Raw genomic sequence first — 23,078 nt, 5'->3', positions numbered from 1 at the left:
TAAAAGGCTAAATATTTCATAGAGAATTTAGATTATGTAACCATATCAAACCTGACGCTCAGCCTCTCATGTGTGTCAATGGAAATGATGATAAATGATATAAAAAATGTTTCTTCTCTCTCTCCTTCTCTCCCTGACTTTAATTGTATCCCTTATAAAAGTTAATGAGGGGAATACCAACCATATCACGAAAAGAAAGATCTCTCTCAGAAATTGAGAAAGTTGTTTGTAGTCCAAAATTGCAATTAATGCAGATTTGTAGCTAGATGATGAACCAGAAAACAAATACAATATAAAACTTGCGGTGCTACACTTGAGTTTAATCTGTTATCAGTCTTCACTCTGGTATGAAACTCCAGTGATGTTGTGATGTATCCGATCAGTCCGATCAGCTGCAGAATCCGAACAATCACTAAGATCCAATATGGGGGCGTGTCGGCTGCTAAGTTACTTTCGTGAAGGCTGCTCTCGTGTCTCATCACTCATGGTTCCTCAGAGCTCTTTCCTTGCTCCTCAGAACAAGAATAAGAGCTTTGAGACAGCCTACAAGCCACCACTTCTGCTTCAAGCAAGGAGCGAGGGAATATCAAATAAGAGACTTGAGGTGTGCCCTGTGTCACCTCTCTGCTGTGTCTCCACTCATGCTCTTGTCTGATCCACACCCACCTGTGAGAGTTGGCAAGCTCTAAATAGGCTCGTTTTTTAATGTTGTTGTACTGTTTCCCTTTTGCCACTAGATGCCACTGCATGAGAGTTTATTTTTAAGGCCAATTCTTCTTCTTACCACAATTTAATCATATGAAAACATACATAAAACACTTCAAATCAGTTAGGTTAAAAATTCATTAAAATAACATTGAGACTTATTGAGCTCCACTCAGTCTCTCACATCACCCCTTGCAGTCTTCATCTGTGGTTGTTTCAACCTTTGTCCTGTGTTTTGTGCTGAAGGCTAAAGCAGCCATAGCTCACTGTTAACAATGTTTACTGGTGTTGTAACTGACTCGAACGTTTCTCCTGCTGCAGTGCCTCGGCAATGTTCAGAAAGTGAGTTTGCCTGCACAAACGGCCGCTGCATTGCTGGGAGGTGGAAGTGCGATGGAGACCACGACTGTGCTGACGGATCTGATGAGGTGCAGAAAGTTCATGTTTGGGTGTCCTTTAAGCAATATGTTGTGTTAATCTGAAAAGAAAGTTAGATTATATGTGTTTACTATTCATTTGTAAGTATGAAAGCTGATCTCTGACGTTTCTTCAGCATGACTGTGATCTGAAGTGTGACAACGACCAGTTCCAGTGTAAGAACGGACACTGTATCCCCATCCGCTGGCGATGTGACGCTGATCCTGACTGCATGGACGGCAGTGATGAGGAGAATTGTGGCAGTGCTGGTAGGTGTATGTTTGTGTCCGTATAAGCTAAATTTTATTGTGTTTTTACTACTATTCTAATTGTTTGTTTTTGTGTTTAACCGTGCCATAAATGTGTGACTATGAATGGCCACACAATTAATTACCTAAATGCAAAATGCCATTAAAAAGGTGTATCAGGTTTCATGCAGACCACAGCAGTGGTAAAAATAATTTTTGTTTTTCTCAGCTGGGCGTCACTGCCCTCTGGATGAGTTCCAGTGTAACAACACTCTGTGTAAACCCCTCGCCTGGAAGTGCGACGGGGAGGATGACTGCGGGGACAACTCTGACGAGAATCCTGAAGAGTGCAGTGAGTGCAGCATGCGGATCACACACATGTTGAATGTCTGTCAGTCTTTGTCTCTTGTCCTCACCTATTGTTCTTTATTTTTTCTATTTCTCTGTCCTCTTCTTTCTCTGTTTGGCTCTCAGGGAAGTTCCAGTGTCCTCCCACCAGAGCTTTCCGCTGCCAAAACGACCGTGTGTGTCTGCAAGTGTCAAAGAGGTGTGATGGTGTCAATAACTGCGGCGACAACTCAGATGAACTGAACTGCCGTACGTTTTGGTCATTGTTGAAATCCCTTTGAAATCCCCTCCTTCCTCAGCTTTGATTCCAGAGGTTTCTGACCTGTGTTTGTGTACGCGGTGTTATATATCTACAGAGGTCCCTCCAGCTGTTCCCACATGCGAGAAGGATGAGTTCCTGTGTGCCAATCACAGATGCATCAGCTCCACTCTGCGTTGCAACTTCTTCAACGACTGTGAAGACTATGGCTCTGATGAGATCAGCTGCAAGACAGGTGCCTCATGTCAAAAATGATTTCTTTATATCGCAGCTGACCACAAATCTGAGGTATCAAATGTTAAACACCAGCAGAATCACTTACATTTCATTTGTGTGTTCTTGTTCAGACACTAAACTAAATGACTGCAGGAGCAACAGGACTCAGTGTGGTGATGGAGACGAGGCCCACTGTGTCACTAACGGCACAGACTCCTTCTGCTCCTGCAAACCAGGCTTCCAGAAGACGGGACACCACACATGTGGAGGTACACACGCACAAAACACTGCACCCCTTGTGACAGATTCACTAGGATGTTTACAGAGGGGAGGAACTGGACTGTAATTTTTTTCTATTTAATAAGACTTGCCATTGAATCTCCATTTTTCAGATAAGAATGAGTGTCTGCAGTTTGGAGTGTGTTCCCACATCTGTAACAACACCAAAGGCTCTTACAAATGCAGCTGCCACAAGTACTTCACCAGGATCAACGAGACCTGCAAGGCTGACAGTAAGGACCATAACTGGATCTGTTATATATACTGCTTATTCCTTTTGGGCTTCTTTAAAGCTCTCGTAATAATTGGGAATTTTAATTTCGAAGTCCATCCTTGTGATTCTTTTCCCTCCAGACATGAACAGCAGTCGACAGATCCTCTATATAGCCGACGACAATGAAATACGCAGCCTGGACCCCGGCATGCCCAACTGGCGCTATGAGCAGACGTTCCAGGGCGATGCCAGCGTCCGTATTGATGCGATGGACCTGCACGTCAAGACCAATCGCATCTTCTGGACCAATTGGCACACAGGCCGCATCTCCTCTTATGAACTTCCGGGCCCGTCAACCTCCTCCAACTCTCACCGTAACCGACGGCAGAGTGAGGGCAGGATCACCAACCTACAGGTAATGCTGGTTGAATATGTGTGGAAAAACGAACTCTCCATCATACCACTTACACACACACACACACACACACACACACACACACACACACAAGCATCCTGTAAATGCTGCTCTGCCCGTAACCAGATCAAAGAGCTGAAGATGCCTCGTGGAATCGCCGTGGACTGGGTGGCTGGCAACTTGTACTGGACCGACTCTGGACGAGATGTCATCGAAGTGGCTCAGATGTCAGGCCAGCATTGCAAGACCCTCATCTCTGGCATGATAGACGAGCCTTATGCCATTGTAGTGGATCCACAGAGGGGGTAAGAGAGAGTGCTGAGCTCTTTGACAATCATATAAAACATACTTTTTAATGACTTTTTCTACTGGTGTATGTTTTTGATTGTGTGTTCCAACTCTGTTTCTCCTCAGTACCATGTATTGGGCAGACTGGGGGAACCATCCTAAAATTGAGACAGCTGCCATGGATGGCACTCTGAGACAAACTCTAGTTCATGAAAACATCCAGTGGCCCACAGGTCAGTGCTGTATTAGCATTGTTTTATTTATCTTAATCCTCACTTGGACTAAAATAAAGTCCTATTTCTCAGCGTCTTCCTGCTGCACATTCACAGCTTTACGTCACAGCCTTTTATTCCAGTTAAATTGCCCTGACTCTATCTGCTTCCATTCTGTCTCTACAGGTTTGGCTGTGGACTACTTCAACGAGCGTCTTTACTGGGCGGATGCCAAACTCTCAGTGATTGGCAGTGTTCGTCTGGATGGCACTGATCCTGTCATTTCTGTCTCTGGTGTCAAAAACAGTTGAGTTCTTTCTACACTAAAAACTGTGTGAAACATGAAAGTTCGAAAATCTGGCATTAACGTGATGCATGCCGATGTTCCTCTTTTTGACCCATTTCTCTCTTTTTTTCTCATCTCCAGACCTGCTCCATCCATTCAGCATAGATATCTTTGAGGACTACATATATGGAGTCACCTATATCAATAATGTTGTCTTCCGGGTCAACAAGTTTGGCAAAGGCCCCATGGAGAATCTGACCACAGGCATCAACCATGCTACTGACATAGTCCTCTACCACCGTTACAAGCAGCCAGAGAGTGAGTGCTTTTCTACACATACATTTATACTTGCAAGCATACAAGTTTTATGCGAATAAATCCACACATCTACCAAGAGGAAGTAAGGTTTTTAGAATTTTGGGTTTGTATGTTGCATGTCTTATGCAGTTTTTCTTATTTGTTTGTCTTGTCTCTTTCTGCACCAGTGACTAACCCATGTGACAGGAAGAAGTGTGAGTGGCTGTGTTTGCTCAGCCCCAGCGGACCAGTGTGTACCTGCCCTAACAACTACATGGCCGACAATGGCACATGCGTGGAGAGACCGGCCCCCACCCAGTCACCATTCTGTAAGTCTGCAGATACAGTGCACTGATGTACACATACAGATAGCAGAGCGGTAGAATAACAAACGTATCCACTGCTTTCACTTTACTGAACTCCTGGGTGGTTTTCATCAGGGCACCTTTACAGTCAGATGCTGTATACAAAATGTTGGTTTCATCATGGAATTCCCCCTACACAGCTCCCCCCTCCGGGCCCTGCGATATACAGTGTCAGAACGGCGGGAGCTGCTTCCTCAATGCCCGCCAGGTGGCCAAGTGTCGCTGCCAGCCCAGCTACACCGGAGAGAGATGTGAGATCAACCAGTGCAGAGACTACTGCAAGAACGGAGGCACATGCACTGCTTCCCACACAGGTAAGAGAACGACACACCTGCACCGACTTTCATTATTCTACTTTTCTTACTTAGTAGTTAAGCAAGAGGTCTTTCAGTTAATATTTAGTGTCTTCCCTTTTCATTTGAACAGTTGTATTTCTAGGTCTCTGTGGTGTATATTTCTGTAGAACTGAGAGGGGTTGATTGGCATTTGTTATGATTTTGTTACACCAAAGTCAGTGGGAATACTCTCATCTGTCTGGAGGTTATTAAATAGGACAGTTACCTTGGGGGAAAATGTTTCTAACTGGCAAATTATGAAGTGAAGTAGACACTTGGATAAACACATGTTTGATGTTATATGATAATTCTTTTCTAGCAGGTAATTTAGGCCACTGATGGCAGCTGAGCAAACTTAAATTGTTCTAAAAACGCTCTCTGGAGTATTCATTAGTAACAGCAATCACATGTGCATGTCACTCTCAGTCTGTGCTGGTTCTTTATTTATTGTATAATGTGTGAAACAATGTACGTTTCTAATAACAGTAAAATTGAGCAAAATTATAACATTCTACATCCTGTAAGGGATGCATGTTGTTAGATGCATATCTACAGCCTGTGTGTGAGCAGTTGCAGTTTGCTCTAAATTAACATATAAATTAATGTCTTTCCTGGGTCCTAGGTGCTCCAACCTGCAGATGCCCAAAGGGCTTCACAGGGCCCAACTGTAGCCGCCACACTTGTCAGGACTACTGCCTGAACGGAGGCAACTGCTCGGTCAACATGGGCAACCAGCCAACCTGTAGCTGCCCGCAGGAGTACCAGGGAGACCAGTGCCAGTACAGTAAGTGGCAGCACTGTCAGATGCATTTAAGGACTTTTATTTCACTGTAGACTGTGGATGATAAAGCGATCTATGACACAGTGTTTGAATCAGTTTTTTTGCACACGTCTTCCTGTCCTCAGGTAAATGTGAAGGCTTCTGTCACAACGGTGGAACCTGCTTACAAACCGCCAATGGCACCAAACTCTGTCAGTGCCCCACTCAGTACATCGGACACCAGTGTGAGCTGGACAAATGTCAGTTCTGCGGAACGGGCAAGTGTTTGACGTCATCCTCGAGTGAGGTTTCCTGCAGGTGAGTACGCGGTGGAATGTGGACTCGGTCAGACGTATATCTATGCATCATCAATTGATGATATGATTAATTTTTTATCTGTGTGTGTGTCTGTGTGTAGCTGTCCCAACGGTCAGACCCAACCCAGCTGCTTTACCTGTTTGGACTACTGCTCAAACGGACAATGTTCGGTGGACACTCGCACACTGCTGCCTCAGTGCAAGTAAGATATGACACCCACCACCAACTCATCATACACTCATTAATACACTTTTTCTGTCTTTCAAACTCACACACACACACAGATTCCATGTCAGTTCCCGCTCATTAATAGAACCTACATTCTGTATTTATACTGTGTTCAGATCAGCCCAACTACAGACACTGAATGCACTTGATCCATTTGTACAGGCTGCAGCTTGTTTTTTTGTGAAATATTTGCATAGGTGTTTGCTGATTTTGAGTTTGTAAATTCATTATTATTAAAATAAATATTCATCAGGCCAAATGTGCAATGATCCAGTGATACAGAGAAAATGGAAAAGAGCAGTTCAGTGAAGAAGTAGAGAAAAATCTCTCTGATAAATAAAGAAAGTTGTTTTATGGTCATTTTGTCACTCAGACCTACAGTTAAGACAGATCTTCTATTTTTAGCTGGATGGTGACTCTGGAAATAAATAAAATATACTATGTACTGTACATATACTTGTTTATGTCAGAGACCCCTCCTCACTCCTCGCTCCTTAGAGCAGATAGAAGCACACTGAATGATGGCAGACTGGGATGATTTCCGGGTTGAGCGAGGAACGATAAAATAAGTGGATTTGCATGTACACATACACACACACACACACACACACACACACACACACACACTGTAACTCTGCCTCACTGTGTGTGCAGGTGTCCTGTGGGATGGAGGGGATACAGATGTGAAATTGCAGCAGCTTCTGTGGATTCTTCTACTTCCAGTGGAAGTAAGTCACACAGTTCAGAGAGTCTTGCCAGTAAAACATGCACTTTGATCCTGTTTGCTCACGTTGTTTGCGCACTTGCAGGTACTGCCTCCATCGTCGTCCCGGTCCTCCTCCTACTGCTGCTGGCACTGCTGGTGGTCGGCGCCATCTTGTGGTACAAACGAAGAATGCGCGGGTGAGTCCTGGTTTCAGAGACTTTAGATCCTGACTCCCATTTTTCATCTGTTCCTCACACCTATGCTATCGAGCGTCTCTTTCTCTCTTACCTTTTGATAACCATCTATTTCCTGTCTCCCAGGTCTCTATGGCCGGGCAAATCTCGTTCTCAGTGCTCGCGGTAACTTCATAGGGTTACATAATTCACCTGTTGACCCACAAATCTTGTCCCCACCCTTCCCTGATATCCCGTCAGATGCTTTTTGTCAGTCCATTTGTCCATTCTGTTGGTCAGTGCAGAAATCTGTCCATTTGTCCTTGCCTGCCATCTCCTGTTTGCCTCCCACGGGGTTTCCCACCCAGCAACACAGGGACCTCTTCACTCTGATCTGAAGTAGCTTAGCTGGTGATGCGCAAACAAAACTGTTTGGTCCTTCTTGCGTCTCCATACCTTTCCTTGTTTACATGTATAAATGTAAGGCTTTTACACCATGTGCTTGCATAGTAAAATATACAACTGTGCATCTATGAAAAATGTTTACATGCTTGCAAACAGCCGAATATTTGCAATGTAAAAATCCAGCATTCTCCACTACAGACATGCTGCAGTATATTCTCTGGGTTTGATCAAATGGCCTTTTGTCAAAAGCTCATTTGACAAGCTTTTAATATATGTTGTCTTGATTGTGTGGATTGTATGTTGCTGGTACTGCGTCAGTACCTGGTTTATGCAATGAGTCACCCCACTGAGAATTGTTTAATTTAAGGTTTTGCCCAAAAATAGTTCATGATCTTTTTTTAAGCGAGGGTCTAAATGTGTTGCTTGAATTGTTAATCTATTTGTTGATCTCTGTCTGCAGTGCAAAGGGCTTCCAGCACCACCGTATGACAAATGGAGCCATGAATGTAGAGATCGGGAACCCGGCCTATAAGATCTATGAAGGAGACCCTGACGATGATGCTGGGGAGCTCCTGGATTCAGACTTTGCTTTGGACCCAGACAAGGTAAAACAGCTAAAAGCACACTTATATAAAGCATTTGTTCACCCATCTCCTCTTCTCCTGGTGGCATTTAGCCATGCACATTTGAGTTTTACGTACCTAAATTTGAGCATTTCTGAAACTTCTGCCAGCACCCCCAGCGCATGGGAGGAGTTGAATTTCATTTGTGCTGCCATTTCTTTGGTAGGAAGTAGTTCCAATGAAAACTGTTCTGAGAGTTCTTACCCACAGACATTGTTTTTGGAAAGACGCACTCAATGCTTTGACCACAGTTTGTATTGAGGTGGTAGCAGAAATCTCAGAATATGTGAAAACCTGGGCAAGTAAAACCAGCTCAGAGTTAAGCTCCATTAAGTAGGAAAGACAGTTATGTGAACCAAATTCAAGTTAATTAAGTGAATTAAATAAAGGCGAAACAAAGAACAAACAATGTGGCGCGGGAAGGTTCTGCTCCTGCGGGTGGAGGAAGAGTCTTTTGAAGCTTTCAGCTGCTCCAGTAACACCTGACGTGTTACTGGAGCAGCTGATTGGTGATTTGACTGCCTGAAGCAAAGAACCAGAGCTGCTATGCACACATAGCAAACATATAAGACATAAAAAAAAAAATAGCAAACCAACTATCTGCAAGAGTTCCACTCATGAGAGGGGAACTGTGTTGTTGTTGTTGTTGTTGTGATTTAGGTGAAGTGACCCTTTTTAAGAGAGAAAATATGTTGGTTTTTTTTTGTGTGTGTATGTGTGTAATTTGTGTGAACCGGCCTTTTTAATGCACAAAAACAGTAAATGCTACTTTCACATTTAGAGTCCCTGCCTTTCTCAGGCCCTTTGAGTCACCATGTAATTTTCTTTGCTCCGCAGCCCACCAACTTCACCAACCCAGTGTATGCCACCCTGTACATGGGCGCCCACAACAGCCGCAACTCTCTGGCCAGCACAGACGAAAAGAAGGAGCTTCTCTCCCAGTGCGACGAGGATATGAGTGACCCGCTGGCGTAGAGCTTGGCATGGATTGAACTCTGCCGACACTGCCCTGCCCAACCCAGTGTTGAGACGACGAGCTCTCTCATCTTCTGCCTTTACCGACCGAAAAGAAAAGCAACAAAAAAAGCGAGAACACTGTATAAAATGTATAAAATGAAGGACTACTTTTTTAAGTGATTGCAGTATTATATTTTGTTCTTTGACAAAAAAAAGATCCTCTGGTGACAAAAAGGAACCATTTTATAGACATTTATTCAGTTCTTCTTTTTAATTTTGCTCACCTCCTCCTCACAACTGTCCCTCCCCTCTCACGCATATAGCCACTACCTCTGTGCAAATGTAAAAGATAAGAGATACAAATGGCAGTGGAACAATTTGAATTTTTTATTTTTGTATTAATTGTATAGGGGGAAAAAAAGAATATTGTTCCATCCTAGAAAACGTTGCCAAGTCCTTGTTGTCCATGAAAGAGAGGAGAAAGTGTCAGTGCTCACTTTGAATGCTTCCAGGACGCTGGTTCGGCTCAGTCTTTCACATTATGTGTATATGTACGTTTGCTGCTGGAGGTCTAAAGGGGGACCCAGGCCGGGAGAGAGGTGAGAAGTTGTTCTACTGCACATGTACACATGGAGGACTCCGCATCAGAGTGTCTGTTCTGTTGTCTCAAAGAACTACATTCAAGTGATTGTCTTTTACCTCCTTGCACAGACTAAAGTTATATATTTGCATATATATAAACCTATTAACAAAGTGTCTTGAAAATATACCCAGGAATACAAACATCAATAACAAATAGCAGTCTGTACTTTTTAACAGTTGTTTTTTTGTTTTTTTAAGTCATTGTATTATTGACATACTCTGTCAGCAATGAATGAGACAGTGGCAGTGTGTGTGCGCGCGCTGGATGGAGATGATTGTAATAAAGTCCACATTCCAGGGTGAAAAGTCTGGGATGGATATCCGTGGCCTTGGTTTAGCCTACTGCAGGACACTCTGAACAGGAGCCAGGCTTTGCTCTGAAACTGTTCTAGAGCGTCCTCGTTGGGAGTGACGGCAAGCTTCTGTGAATTTTTTCCGGTCATCACTGAAAAACAATCTGCGACGAATAAGTAGCTGAGAATGGTTGCGTTTAGCTTTTGTTCCACGTCTTTTGATTGTAAATGTACTTTCAGGAAAGGCCGGGGAGACCGTTTGATGGTACGTACTTCTGTGGGAGATTGAGTTTTTCCTTTTTTCTTTTTTTTCCTTTTTTTTTTTAAATTGTATGTAATTACACGAACATGCAATTTAGGTTAATGCTCATTGTTAAGTGCATTCCCAGGAAAGGGACTGATCAGCTTCCTGATAAGCATTCCTTTGTTAAATCCTTTGCCTTGCTGCTAACGCTAACCATCTGTCTGTCAAACTGGATTTTAGTCTTAAAAGTGTTGCTCTGTGTCTCACTGCTCACCACGCTGCTTTTAACTGAGCTTATCAGCCATACCTGCCATATCACTCTGCATGGTGCTCACACACACACACACACACACACACACACACACACACACACACACCCATCCTGGATGAAACTCTGGCTTTGCCCCTCACTTGTTAACAGTATTCATCACTTTTTTTTTTTATTTTTACATCCTGCTCTGTTTGATTTTCACCTGACCATGTAAATTAGAATAATCATTTTTCAGTTGGAGAATTTCTTTTGGTGGCAAAACCCACATGGACATTTGTGGTTCTGATTGTTTTGTTATGATTCTATTTCTTTTTGATATAAGAAATTAAATGGATTTTTATAGTAGAAATGAACGGTGGCTCTGTCCGTCATTTGGAGAGATGGAGGCGAAAAGCTTGCTCGTTATTTCCTGCTGGAGAACATCAGAAATTAACATCCAGTATCCTTAAAAAGAAAAAGGTTCAATAAAATATGTAGTAATCGCTTGTTTTGAATGTTGCTTCATCAAACAAAGACCAGCCTTTGATTTCACTCCTGAGCTGTAATGACAGTCTTTGGTCTTATAGTTACATAATTCATCTCATTTATTAAACAGGAAGTGTCATTTTTCAGTCAATAGACAATATCATGGATCATTTCTTCTAAAAAGTAAATTTCTTGATTTGAATGTACATTAATATAAATGTCCACTTGAAGAATAGTGTCTCAGACCATGGTTTAGCCAAATTAAGTAGTGTACAGAGCTCCCTTTGTGCCAATGGAAGTTTAAACAGCTGTTAGGAGAAAACGCATCATCTCTATTCAAACAGAGGAGATAAAAAAAAAAAAGCTTTAAACATCAGACCTCATAAGATTGGAAACGTCCTTCATCCATCACCACATCTCGAGCAGGTTAAAGTCATCTGGGCCCTTGAACAGCAGTGTATGTGGAATCTTCATACATTTGTCACTTCCCAAATGTCACTTAAAATGTGACAGAAAGTGTTGTCAAAGCGTGTAACATTCAGTTTCTAAGAACTCCTTGGACAAATTATGAGCTTTAAGACATCGATGTACTAGCGAGGTAAATAAAAGTCATCTTTAAAATCTTTTTTTCCCCCTTCACGCTTAGTTGTTGTATGCCCTTTAAAGCTGGAAATGTCAACTGTTGCATATTGTCAGTATTATAAGGCTAATGTTATAGTACAATGCAATTAAAAAATACAATCTTTAACAAATGAAAGATGTAGAATAAACAAATTATGGCTGACTCATGAGAAATAACACTGCTTACATGTAAAAAAAAAAAAAAAAAAAAAAAGGCACTTCTTAAGCAAAATGAGACACATTCGAGAAATTTTGGTTTGGCTAGCTTGTCTAAAAGAACCAGTAGAATCCATGCTCTCTCCTTCAAGATACATACGATTGAAATCTAAACAATTAGACAGTAACTCTTGATTGAGCGTGTTGACTTGGCTGAATGTAAGGAAACAGTCCCCAAAAGTCTCATTATAATATCGAAGCTTCTCTGTTATTAGGAGGAAGGTTTTGCGAGTGTCTTCGAGGCAAGCATCCCAGCAGCGCAGCTGGCGTCTTCCCTTGGCTGCCTCCCAGTCCAAGTCCTGCTACGACTGCATAATCTGAGAAAATGAACGGTCTCCGGAATGAGATCCACATGTTGGCAGGCACTTGATAGTGAAAGCACCTCTCTTCCTGCTTCGTGGTCCGCCAGTCCTCGTCTCACCTCACCTGTCTTGTCAGTCGTCCTCCGACTGGTCTGCTTCTCAGTGGCGACAGAGCCGGGACAGTCTTTATGTTTGCTGTGAGACAGGAGCGGCCCATTGTGCTTCTGTGCCGATGCCTGCTCACTGAAAAGTGGCTGTAAAGGGCCTCCATAAATAAATAAATTACCCAGCTAAGACAAGGGCTCTGTCCTGTCCCTCTTTTCAGTCTTTGTCATCTGCAGCCTCAGGGTTGAGACAGACCATCGGGACACAGGGAAGAAGGTTATAATGGGGAGGGGAGTATAAGTGACGAATAAGTGGTTTAGGGTCTCTTCCAACCGCTCCGGATCAACGCGTCAGCTCGCAGGAAAGGCTGGTTTCGGAGATCTGTGAGTGGGCATGGAGAGAGGGGTGAGAGACAGGGGGGGACACACATGTTAGAGGACCCAGAGGTCAATCTGCAAACGTGCGTCTGCTTACTAAACTTCTTTTGCAGTGTTTTTAAGCCATAAATGCAGAGGGCATACACTCAGTTGGCAACTTATTAGATACACCTAATAAACTGCTGTGTTTCTATTATTTTGTCCACCTCATTTATATCACTGAGGATTGGCTGAATAACAGAAACGTCTCTGTGTGTCATGCAGGACAATTTAACAGCTGCAAAATGAGCCGAAAAACCGAATTCAATGCACGGCCGCTACTTTAGACTCACTTTAGCCAGGTGTGCCTAATGTACTGGCAACTGAGTGTTTGATCCAGTTTACTTCAAAAATCTAATCTGCAATAAATTCTGCAGTTAAACTTTGTAAAACTGTGTATTAGAAACGTAAAATTAGCGAATAAACAGTGCAGACTTAACACTACATGACACATTCCCATAGACTTGTATTTCAGCTGGTAGCAGCGTCACAAAAAAGTGAAATGCAAGGCTTTGGGAATGTCGTCATGGCAACAGTAACAACGCAGCAGTCATCAGTATTACAGTTACAGTACGATGGTCAACAAGCTCTTTGGTTTGCCGGGCGGCGATCAAGCTAGCTAGCTGTGCCTACAGTAACACAAACCTTTCAGCTCAGACACACACTGTGTATGTGTGTGTGTGTGTGTGTGTAACTAACTGTGTGTGTTTTTATTCCAGAGCCTGTTGACCAAGCGGCTGTTCAGCACAGCGCGGGTGACAGTTAGCGAAGACAAAACATGGCGGACGTGGTTGACAGGTGAGAGGTAAATGAACACTGGACAACATGCAACACGTAATAGGAGGAGGGGAGGATGATGAGGATGATGATGATGATGATCTGAAGGGTATAGGTATGCACTGAAGCTGAACAATGATGTTCTGAAAAGGCTTCCTCTCTGAGGTTTAATGGCTGCTCGGGCAATTTAACCTCTTTAAGCTCTAAACATAGTGTAACTTTTTAATGAATCTTCTTGTGTTGTAAAGCAAATCTCAGTGTTGTGAAGCATCTTTTTTTTTTTTTTTTGCATCCAAAGCACTAGCCGAAGCAGCTGACATCACTGTAGCAGCACACAGGAGCTGGAGGGCCAAGCGGGCCGGGTTTGAGCCAGGCTACCTTCCTTACCCTCTCTTAGGAGTGGGAAATACTGTCATTAATCTTCTTCTCAGCTGGAGGGGGTAGAATAAACAGTGGAGGTTGAGGACAGAAGAGTCACATGTTAGCCGGAAAACCAACACCAAACAAGTTAGTTTCATGGAACAAGGCATCGTTGATGACAACCAGTAACTTAGCCAAACCTCTTTATGTTATGACTGATGAAGTCAGCTCCATGAGAGGAATGCTTTAAAAGAAATGCGCCGTAATAATGCAGCCGTTTACCGCTGTCATGCACTTAATCCAATCACAGCCATGGCCGTTTGTATCGTGGGGGCATCGACATATTTTTCACACATAAAATATGTTGATGCACTGTAACGCTTTTATTTCCCGTGGAGGTCTGTGGCAGGCAAAGAGGTTTGGCTGACTCCTATCACCAGACGCCTGATAGGAGTCGTCTGAAGTGGAACACAAACAACCAATGACGGCCCAAGTTAGTTCACGGTAGTTGGAGTGCTGGGGTGTGGGTTTGGGTGGATGACAGGGATCATGCTGCATGCACAGTGGGGGGAGAGGGGGGGATCAGGGAGGCGTACGAGAGACACCTGGACAACCTTGGCATTAGGGGGGGAGGGCTAGCAGTTGGCGTCGTCGCAGAGGTTGGCTTCACAGAAGAACCGTGAGCCGCGTTTAGCAGTGCGGGCTGTGAAGGGCACGCTCTTCAGTACTGGGGGAGGAGGGGGAGGGAGAGAAAACATGTCACACCTGAGACACTGCCCTTCTGGGGGGGGGGAGGGGATGAAAAACATTGCACCACCTTCCAAATTTCTTTCAGGAGACTGGAGAAAACTGGAGATCTATGGAACCTTACAAACCCTCAGAGGTTTTTAATAGGATTAGAGGCAACATTATACTTTAACGCCCCCTGGTGAGCATTTATATACACTGCATAAACATTTAATAAATGGTTTATTACACATTATACTCCCGTGGGTCGATGCTGGTGTATGACAAGCTGGTACAAAAAAACAGCTGTTATGATATAAATAATTGCTGACAAATACTGTACATTAACATACTGCATTATAGTGTGTTTGTGTGCGGCGTATAAATGCTACATAAGGGGATTTAAAGTGCTATTGGATTGGGGCACACTGAGCATGTCTTGGGAAGGCATCAGTTGCGTAATAAGCTGTTAACAGTTCTGATAGTAGTGGCATAGAAGCATTATTAACAGTACTAAAAATGACATTAATGTGATTAACAAAAACATCTGTTAACTTATGTGCTATCCTGAGGCTGTAGATAATGTTTTTTTTCTCCCATTAAAGCTCCCATGTGTAGGCTTTTAAAACGTCTGACTTTGGCGACTCCTAGTGGTAGCTGCAGGACAGACACCTGCATCATACACCATCTGTTTTCACTGGGATTGTCTTTTTCTCTTCAAACAAAAACATCATCAAAAATGCTGCCATCGCATAATAAATGTACACCTAATGGCTTTAAAGAGGAATCCTGTCACTAAAGATCATATATCCTGAATCTAACGTACACTTGGAACAGCTCTGGTGTACATGTGAACTAACTAGACAGCGTGCCGTGGATTAACCAGGCCACTGTGCCGCTACGTGCTGTGCTCCACATGTGGCGGCGTCTGGACCACGTAGCACAAGGTGCACTTCAGAGGAGCAGAGCAGTGAATGACCACGGTCATCCTCGACCTGGGACGACCGGAGCCGCCGGCACCCGCGTGGGGTCTTTTTAGGGTGCTGTCTGGCCCACCTGTGATGATGTCCTCAATAGTGCCATCCTTTCCCTCGTACACGGGCCGGTGGTCTTTGGCTTGCCGCCTGCGCAGCTCCGCGATCAGCTCCTGCTGCTGTTGCCTCTTCTTTTGGGCCTGGACCTGCACCAGCACCAGCGGAGAGGATATTTATACTGTTCACTGAGCTTCTTGGCACACCACAAGGCTTTATTTAGCGCTGAGTAAACATCTGATAGGCTTCATTCAGCTCGGCTGTATGCACTTTGTACCTTGGGGTCATGCTGTTTAGCCTCCTGCGCCAGTAACTTCTCCCTCATTGCTTGCTCCTGCTTTTTCCTTTGTTCGTTTTCTTCCACTGCATCCTGTCGAGGGGAGGAAAAGGTGACCGGTCTGAGACAAGAAACTGCAGCTGAAACAAATCCATGTCAATACACTTGTGTGGCCGTGCAGAGAAAACTCAACAACTCATTTGAAATGTATTCGCTCTCTTTCAGCCTTTCCCTTTTAACACACACAGCTAATTTACAGTGAACATGGGTTAACACCTTTAGAATTATACTTAGCACTCTCTTACATACTGCTGGTCGCTGCTGGTTAGCTTAGCATAATGACTGGAAACAGGGGAAAACAGCTAGCATGGTGAACTAAATCTGCCTTGCAGGACCTCTAAAGCTCTTTTTTTTTACCTTTGCACAGACTCAGGCTAACTGGTTCCCCCTGTTTCCATTATCTATGCTAAGCTAAGCTACTTGGCTGCTGGCTGAAGACTTACTTGAACAGACCGACGTGAGAGTGCATCGATCTCATCTGTAAGTGTCGCCAAGAACACAATGTTGTTGGCAGGCTAATGTCAGAAAGGCAGTGATTTTGCTGTTAAATGTTATTTAATCAATTTATATTAAGACATTAGTATCTCTTTCGTGTCTTAATTACCACCTTTGACTCACTGGCAGGAAGCTCTGTAGGGGAAAGCTGCCATCTTTGCTTTTTTGTGTGTGTGTTGATATAGAATTAAGTTTAGATTTCTAAACCTTTTCTTTTTGGATTCTTTTGGTTTCTTTTTTGGCATTAAAACATTGAAACTCCCTTTTCCTCTAGACCAACTTTGAGCCGCAACATTCACGAACTCTTCCTTTAAGTCACACATACGCACTCAGACAGACACACACATACGCAGAGATCCTTGTGTTGCACATTTCCTTGAGCCGATCCCATAAATCCAGACCGAGAACAATCTAAGGAAGTGTGCTGTGTGGTGGGGCAGGGCGAGGCTGTCCGGGGGTGAAGGGGAGGAGGGAAGGAGGGGTGGGGAGAACCAGTCTAAACACCACAGCTGCAGCTCCAGAGTCAGACCCAGCTGGCCTTTCCTGTTATTTGGCCTCGGACTGTGCGCCACGTCCTGTGGCACGGAGGCAGCCAGAGCTCAGCGCTCACTGAGACTGACAACATCCAAGTCTGAGACCAGGGAACCCCCCCACACACACCAGGAGAGAAAGCTCGCCCTGTCGGTGCAGACGTCAGGACAGATGCAGCGTCCGCTCTGTGTCCTCACCTTGTAGGCCTTGATGAAGCGCACAAACACGGGGAAGAACACCGAGGGTGGAGTCGTCTTGGCGCTCTCTCCGAAGTAGTTCACCACATTGTTGAAGGCTTCCTAGAATCGGGAAGGAGGACAGTGCGAGAGTGGAAGCAACGTCTGTAAACACTAAGGAGTCATGACTGCTTGTGTGTTAGAGGTCTGCATCTAGGACACAAGTTTGCTGCATGTCTATTTTTATTTTTTTTGTACTGTGAGGTTAGGAGGTGAGGACAGTGCTGTGATACCTCTGACGTCTTGGCGTCCTTCTGCAGCTTGTCCAGCTGCGGCTCGCTGGCCTGGACGAAGCCTTTCAGGACCGAATGGTCATGGAGACTGCATTCTCGCCGGATCAGGTCCATGCCTTTCCCAAGCTCTCGAACGTCCAGCAGCACATTTTCCAAAGATACTTTTGCACACAGCCAACAGGGAACATTATTTACAGATGTGGGCACGCAACTGACCATAACTGACATTTCTATTCATACACCCATTGTCTGAACTCACCTGCTGCAGCTTTATCCACAAAGTGCAGTTCATTGTGGAAGTTGGCCAGTTCAGGGTACTTCTCCTTCACAATGAGAGCTATGTAGTGGAGCAATGTCATCTTCCTGTCTGTAGACTTAGTGTCCAGCAGCTGCGAATAACATAAAGGAGCGGTAAAACAAGCAAAAGTGCCGCACACATGAACCGTGCTGCATATCTTTTTGTGCTGATCAGATAAACCAAGCGCTTGTAAAATGGCTGTAAATTCTGCTACGTAATACTCACCAGATCAAGACTTTGTAATTTGAAGCCATAAACGCAGCCTCGCTTGCTGCTGTTCATGTAGTTTCCCAAGGCTAAGATGATCTACAGGTAAGCAGAAGAATAAATGAACGTGCACGAACGTCACACATGCTGCCGAGATGAAATCGCCGGCCACATGAATACTTCTTACCTCGAGCATTCTTTTCAACTTCGGCGAAGATTTCACCGAACCGGAGGCGGCAATGATGGCGTTGAGCTGCGGCGTGAGCATGCTGACGTTGTCGGAAAAGTTCCCGACAAAGGTGATGATGTTCATTCTCTGTGTGAGCCTCTCAATCTTGCTGAATAGCAACATGAAGCGGTCTTCCTCCGCCAGCTGGTCCAGCGGGCGCCGCTCACGCTCGTACTGCCGCAGCACCTTCACCTCCGACTCTGTGGGCAGGAAACGCATCAGGCACTCCACGAAGTCAACGGGTAAGGCCTTGAGGTCGAACCTGAGGACGCACAACATGTATCAACCGCTTGTTGTACTGTGTCTATGGTTCAAAAAGGATTTGGAGTCCAGGAACAGTGTGTACTTCTCTATCGCTTTGCAGATCTCCTCTGTGGTCTTGTTAGCCTTTCGCAGTGTGATGGCTAAGTTCTTGGAGCGATTGGCGTCCAGAAGGGTCACTTTGTTTACCGCCTTCTGCGCCACTTTGCTTTTTGTGCAGGAAAGATCCACGATCGGACCCTGGGCTCTGGTCTTAAACAGCTCCTCAAACCTCTCCAGGTCCAGCTCCTGCACACAAGCAAATATGAATCAAAATGCAATGATAGTTGGTGGGTTGTTGCCAGCACTGTCAATCAAAGCACACCTGCACAGTCCCAATGAAGCAGCATACCTGAGTGTTTATTAAACTTAAATTTAGTTGTTTATTAAGACATGGATACTTAATAATATAAAGATTTTTTAAGGTCTTTTTAGCAGTTCTATCCGCCTGACTTACCTCTAGCACACGCTCATCATCAATCTCATTGAAGACCGTGCCGTTGATCTGATTGGGCTTCAGGGCCGTCCAGTTGAACACAGGCAGGCGGAACTTGGTCTTGATGGGCTTCTTGATTCTGATAGCTGCCAGCGGGAATTAAAACACATTAAACTTTTACATTTGTTTCTTTTCTACCTGCAGTGGAATAAAAAGCAAAGTTGCTGAAGCATGCATACAAAAATATTTTGCATCCGCTCTTACCTGAGAGACCCACACTCAGGATAACAGAGGGAGAAGCATCCGGCAGAGGTGGAGCGGGAGGAGGTGGCGCCGGGGCACTCTGGCCTGTAATTAATGTACAAGAAAACATTTAAAAAGCTTTTCACTGGAACATTAGAAAAAAAGACTTTCACTGAATCTTATTTTTAACCATTTAATGACATTTTATTGATCCAACATTATCATTTTGACCTGCTGTGCTTTGTGATCCTTCCTAATTAATTACAAGCCTGTATTATATGTTTTGTAACCTCTGTGTTCTACACGGTGCTGAAAACTGCTTGCCAACTGTTGGTAACGTTTCTCCAGTCTGCTGCACAATCACACAGAAAGGAAACAAATCTTGTATTTCCCTTTCCTGTCTGGGCACTGTTGTGACCCCTCACCTGGCTTGGCACGCATGAACAAAGAAGGGGAACTGAAAATAGACCTCCTCTGAGGGTCTACAGCCGAAACAGACAACTTTCACATCCATGTGTCACCAGACATAGTCACTGTGAGTCACGGTCTACTCACCTGAGGCAGAGGGAAGAGGAGGAGGAGGTGGTGGTGGTGGAGGAGGAGGTGGAGGAGCTTCGCTGGCTGGTGGTAAACTGGTGTCTGGTCCTCCTGCTTCTGTTAATCCAGCTGTTGAGCCCAAAGAAAGCTGGCCAATGTCACCCAGTGGGATCCCAAGGCCGCCAACACCGCCCACGCCCAGTGGCTCGATGGCAATGTCCCCGTCAGGCTTCTTGTGCAAACGGATGGTGCCTTGCTGTTCCAGCTCTAGCAGCCGCCTCTCGATGTTGAAGTGCCTCTGGAAGGCCGCATCCTTCTCCTTGATCACCCTCCGCAGGGTGTTGACCTGAGTGTTGGTCGACTCATAGGTCTCCTGAACGGCCACCAGGGGGCGATAAAGAGCGCAACACAATGACTCTACATGCCAAACTAACATCCTGTTTCCTGCTGACCTAATTTGCTATCACAGCAATTTAGCTACATGCATCTGAAAGTGATCTCTGCTAACACACAGCGAGGCAGGAGAGCAACATCCCATCATTACGGCTGCCAGCTTACCCGTATCACTTGCAGGTCCTTATCTTTCTGAAGGAGCAGCTTCTCCAGATCAGCTACTTTCATCATTGTCTCATTTTCAACCTCCAGCAGCTTCTCCGTCACCTGGGAGAGAGGACGGAGCGAGCAAGAGAGATGAGAGGTGGTGAATTGAGGAATTGATCCACAGCGCGGGCATCTTTCCCAGTTCCGCTCCCTCCCCTATACGCTGTGCATCATCAATAAGAAACAAGATGAACCCCGCAGCGTGACGCAGCGTGAGCATGACACAGCTTTCAGTTTTGATTCTGAACAGATTACACATGATGCATAGGAATTCTCTTCACCCTCATCCTCCCCCATCATTCCTGACCCCTGAGAGCAGAGTTTGTTATGAAATTCCTGGAGTGATGTCAGGGGCTGCCTACGACCTTTCCATGTGAAGAAGGTCTTTGCGAAGCGGCGTGGGATACCGAGGCAACTGCCCAGAAAGACTGAGCCAACACGAGAACAATATTAGGATTGTTTCACATGCAGTGCTTTCCAGCGTTCTCCACCCCGTCATTATTCTGAACCACTTGTGAAATGCAAACACTGAGTAAATTTCTAATCACCACGTAGAAACAGCTAAGTTAAGTACATGGCTGGTGAACCACAACAATCTCATAAACGGGCCCACAGAGCAGTGTTGGTGGTCCAGACTGGGTGGTGCACTTACATGGGACAGGTGCTCCTCCAGCTCCTCCACCTTCTCCAGGGCTGCATTCTTCGTCTCAGCGTCTTCCAGCAGACCACCCACGTCGAACACGTTATCCAGGTAGGCCTGGATCTGCACCGACAGCTTGTCACTCTCCGTATGTTTACATTTCTGACATGAGTGAGGATGAATCAGCATTAGTGATGCTCTTGCTCACACACACATACACACACACACACTGTACAAACAGCCTCCACTCGAGGATGTGTTTTCGGATCTCGCATTTTAACCACAGTATCGTCACTTTACCTCCAGGTAATCGTCCAGTCCCAGCTTGGTGAATTCATACTGCAGGTGGACTCTGAAGTTCATGTCCTCGACTGAGTGGACCACAATGTTGATGAACTGCATGCAGGCAACCTGGACCACAGACACAGACGGCTTTAGGTACAAATGTGTTCGACTGGATGCACATTCAACATATCCACAATACGAAGTTTGTATTACCATGTAGTCGATGTTTCCCTCCTCACAGCGGAAGTAATCCATCAGTCTCTCAAAGCGATGCTTCTCCTTACACACCTAAAACGCAAAAGATACAGCGATACAGAGGCTGTTCTTTGAATCCACAGTGATTTACACAAGTAATTAAAAAAAATTTATATATGATTTACAATTCCATGCAGGCATTTTAATATTCCTCCTCTTTGGTCCAAATATAACAATTGGGTAACACTTTATACTAAGGTTACACACATTAAACACTAACTAGTTGCTTATCAGCATGCATATTAGGAGCATACTGGCACTTAATTAGTTGTTATAAAGCATTTATTAATGTCTTATTCTGCATGAGTATGCATGACTTTTCCCCCAATAACCTCCTAATTACTGCTCATTGATAATAAGTAAGGGAATTGTTGTTAATATGATTTTAGCAAGCTGACCCTAACTCTTGACAACCATAACCCCCAGAATGAGGCATTAATAGGTGCTTTGTAATGACTAATAAAGAACCAAAATGCCACTGATATGCATGCTATTAAGAAACTAGTTAATGGTGCATATGTGCACCTTAATCTAAAATGTGACCGATGATTAATGTGACATTTGTTGGAGGGGGTGTGACATGGTAGGGGATTCACCTTTATATTTGGGGACTGCACAAAACCCCTACAGTATTGGCAAAATGTTTTAAAAAGGCAGAGTTAATGATTGAGTAGGTTTATGTTACAGAGAAGATCACAGCAAAACCTTTGGAAACACTCTTTTTTTATACACACTATGTCAGAACTATGTATTTAAGAGTCATTCTTCCCTTCAATTTTCTTTTTTTCCAGCAATTTAGTATGTATTTCATTATTTACTTCTACTTGTCAACAAGATCATATATGCTCTGTGCTGGTGAGGTGTTCTGTTGTGTCTTGAGTTGATGCAATAAGCGTATAATAACAGCTCCTCTAAAGTCCTCTATGTATCTACTGTATTACATTAATTCATGTGACAAATCATAACATAATATAGTGTTTTGTTATGATTAAACACATTCCAGGATCAAGCATAATCCATCCCAAGAGTTCTGCTGTCTGTAAACAGAGGCTAGCTTCCTCCATCTGCAACCAAGGCCTCTGCTTATTATCATAATTCATGGGAAGGGAAGCCAGCAAAAGATAAAGACATGGGACAGATTTTTTTTTTAGCAAGTTTCCTACACAGAAATACCCTGCAAGGGGAAAAGGAAAAACAGTGCTGTAAAAATCCATGCCCATTTCTGACGATCCTGACTGGAAATAGCAGTAGATGTGGAGCTAACACGTGACTGCTGGTACAGCTGCGGTTGAAAACCATAGGTGGCCATCCTGTGAGATTTGAAAGTCCTGTCACCTTGTATTAATGTATCATTTTAACAAATACCACCGCAGAAATCCCATCTTGTTTTGACTAGTGGGTTGATTAGCTCCTGCATCTCTCTGGGGCTTTTCGACTGCGGGGTAATTGTCTTGTTCCGGGCTTTAGATGACCATGCAGGCAGAAACCGGGAGGCTAAGCAAACCTTTGTGGTCCACTGGCTCCCATCAGGGAGTTGATCTTTATCATTGTTCAAGGTTGCCTCACATCTGGTGTCTTAATGAGACTAATGACCTCAGACAGGCCACCGTAGAGCCTTGCTTACACCCTCAGTGCTTCAACTTTCATCCCTCTGCACTGGCCCTTTATGCCCTCATGCACACCAGTGATGTGG

General features: G+C 44.4%; 2 protein-coding genes across 7 annotated transcripts in view; one reads left to right on the top strand and one right to left on the bottom strand.

The window, feature by feature from the left end:
- Window positions 1-10,912, top strand: part of lrp1ab (low density lipoprotein receptor-related protein 1Ab) — an 86,379-nt gene extending 75,467 nt beyond the window's left edge. For both annotated transcript variants that reach the window (XM_041946013.1, XM_041946012.1), the window contains exons 69-89: window positions 1,027-1,133; window positions 1,259-1,391; window positions 1,600-1,722; window positions 1,845-1,967; window positions 2,075-2,212; window positions 2,325-2,462; window positions 2,586-2,705; window positions 2,827-3,101; window positions 3,228-3,406; window positions 3,516-3,622; window positions 3,788-3,907; window positions 4,029-4,205; window positions 4,373-4,513; window positions 4,690-4,863; window positions 5,507-5,668; window positions 5,791-5,962; window positions 6,063-6,164; window positions 6,845-6,918; window positions 7,000-7,093; window positions 7,935-8,079; window positions 8,935-10,912. In XM_041946013.1, coding sequence (XP_041801947.1) covers window positions 1,027-1,133; window positions 1,259-1,391; window positions 1,600-1,722; window positions 1,845-1,967; window positions 2,075-2,212; window positions 2,325-2,462; window positions 2,586-2,705; window positions 2,827-3,101; window positions 3,228-3,406; window positions 3,516-3,622; window positions 3,788-3,907; window positions 4,029-4,205; window positions 4,373-4,513; window positions 4,690-4,863; window positions 5,507-5,668; window positions 5,791-5,962; window positions 6,063-6,164; window positions 6,845-6,918; window positions 7,000-7,093; window positions 7,935-8,079; window positions 8,935-9,072 — 2,942 coding nt within the window. In that variant the 3' untranslated portion in view covers window positions 9,073-10,912. The remainder of the gene's footprint in view (window positions 1-1,026; window positions 1,134-1,258; window positions 1,392-1,599; window positions 1,723-1,844; window positions 1,968-2,074; window positions 2,213-2,324; window positions 2,463-2,585; window positions 2,706-2,826; window positions 3,102-3,227; window positions 3,407-3,515; window positions 3,623-3,787; window positions 3,908-4,028; window positions 4,206-4,372; window positions 4,514-4,689; window positions 4,864-5,506; window positions 5,669-5,790; window positions 5,963-6,062; window positions 6,165-6,844; window positions 6,919-6,999; window positions 7,094-7,934; window positions 8,080-8,934) is intronic.
- A 164-nt stretch (window positions 10,913-11,076) lies between these two features.
- fmnl3 (formin-like 3) overlaps window positions 11,077-23,078 on the bottom strand; it is a 33,054-nt gene continuing 21,052 nt past the window's right edge. For 2 of the 5 annotated variants that reach the window (XM_041945244.1, XM_041945250.1), the window contains 17 exons: window positions 21,344-21,418; window positions 21,146-21,256; window positions 20,858-21,007; window positions 20,164-20,265; window positions 19,624-19,978; window positions 19,090-19,173; window positions 18,847-18,971; window positions 18,436-18,638; window positions 18,048-18,351; window positions 17,879-17,959; window positions 17,615-17,744; window positions 17,356-17,516; window positions 17,084-17,185; window positions 15,801-15,893; window positions 15,549-15,672; window positions 14,381-14,493; window positions 11,077-12,594 (listed from right to left, as the gene is read on the bottom strand). In XM_041945244.1, the coding sequence (XP_041801178.1) occupies window positions 14,402-14,493; window positions 15,549-15,672; window positions 15,801-15,893; window positions 17,084-17,185; window positions 17,356-17,516; window positions 17,615-17,744; window positions 17,879-17,959; window positions 18,048-18,351; window positions 18,436-18,638; window positions 18,847-18,971; window positions 19,090-19,173; window positions 19,624-19,978; window positions 20,164-20,265; window positions 20,858-21,007; window positions 21,146-21,256; window positions 21,344-21,418 (2,292 nt within the window). In that variant the 3' untranslated portion in view covers window positions 11,077-12,594; window positions 14,381-14,401. Of the gene's footprint in view, window positions 12,595-13,793; window positions 13,838-14,371; window positions 14,494-15,548; window positions 15,673-15,800; window positions 15,894-17,083; window positions 17,186-17,355; window positions 17,517-17,614; window positions 17,745-17,878; window positions 17,960-18,047; window positions 18,352-18,435; window positions 18,639-18,846; window positions 18,972-19,089; window positions 19,174-19,623; window positions 19,979-20,163; window positions 20,266-20,857; window positions 21,008-21,145; window positions 21,257-21,343; window positions 21,419-23,078 lie in introns of all 5 variants that reach the window. The other 3 variants (XM_041945245.1, XM_041945249.1, XM_041945248.1) reach the window with 3 other exon arrangements.

Source organism: Chelmon rostratus, chromosome 10, assembly GCF_017976325.1.
Source record: "Chelmon rostratus isolate fCheRos1 chromosome 10, fCheRos1.pri, whole genome shotgun sequence".
In the NCBI taxonomy this organism is placed as follows: domain Eukaryota; kingdom Metazoa; phylum Chordata; class Actinopteri; order Chaetodontiformes; family Chaetodontidae; genus Chelmon; species Chelmon rostratus.
The sequence above is the reverse complement of the archived record's forward strand: the minus strand, read 5'-3'. Positions and strand labels throughout refer to the sequence as shown.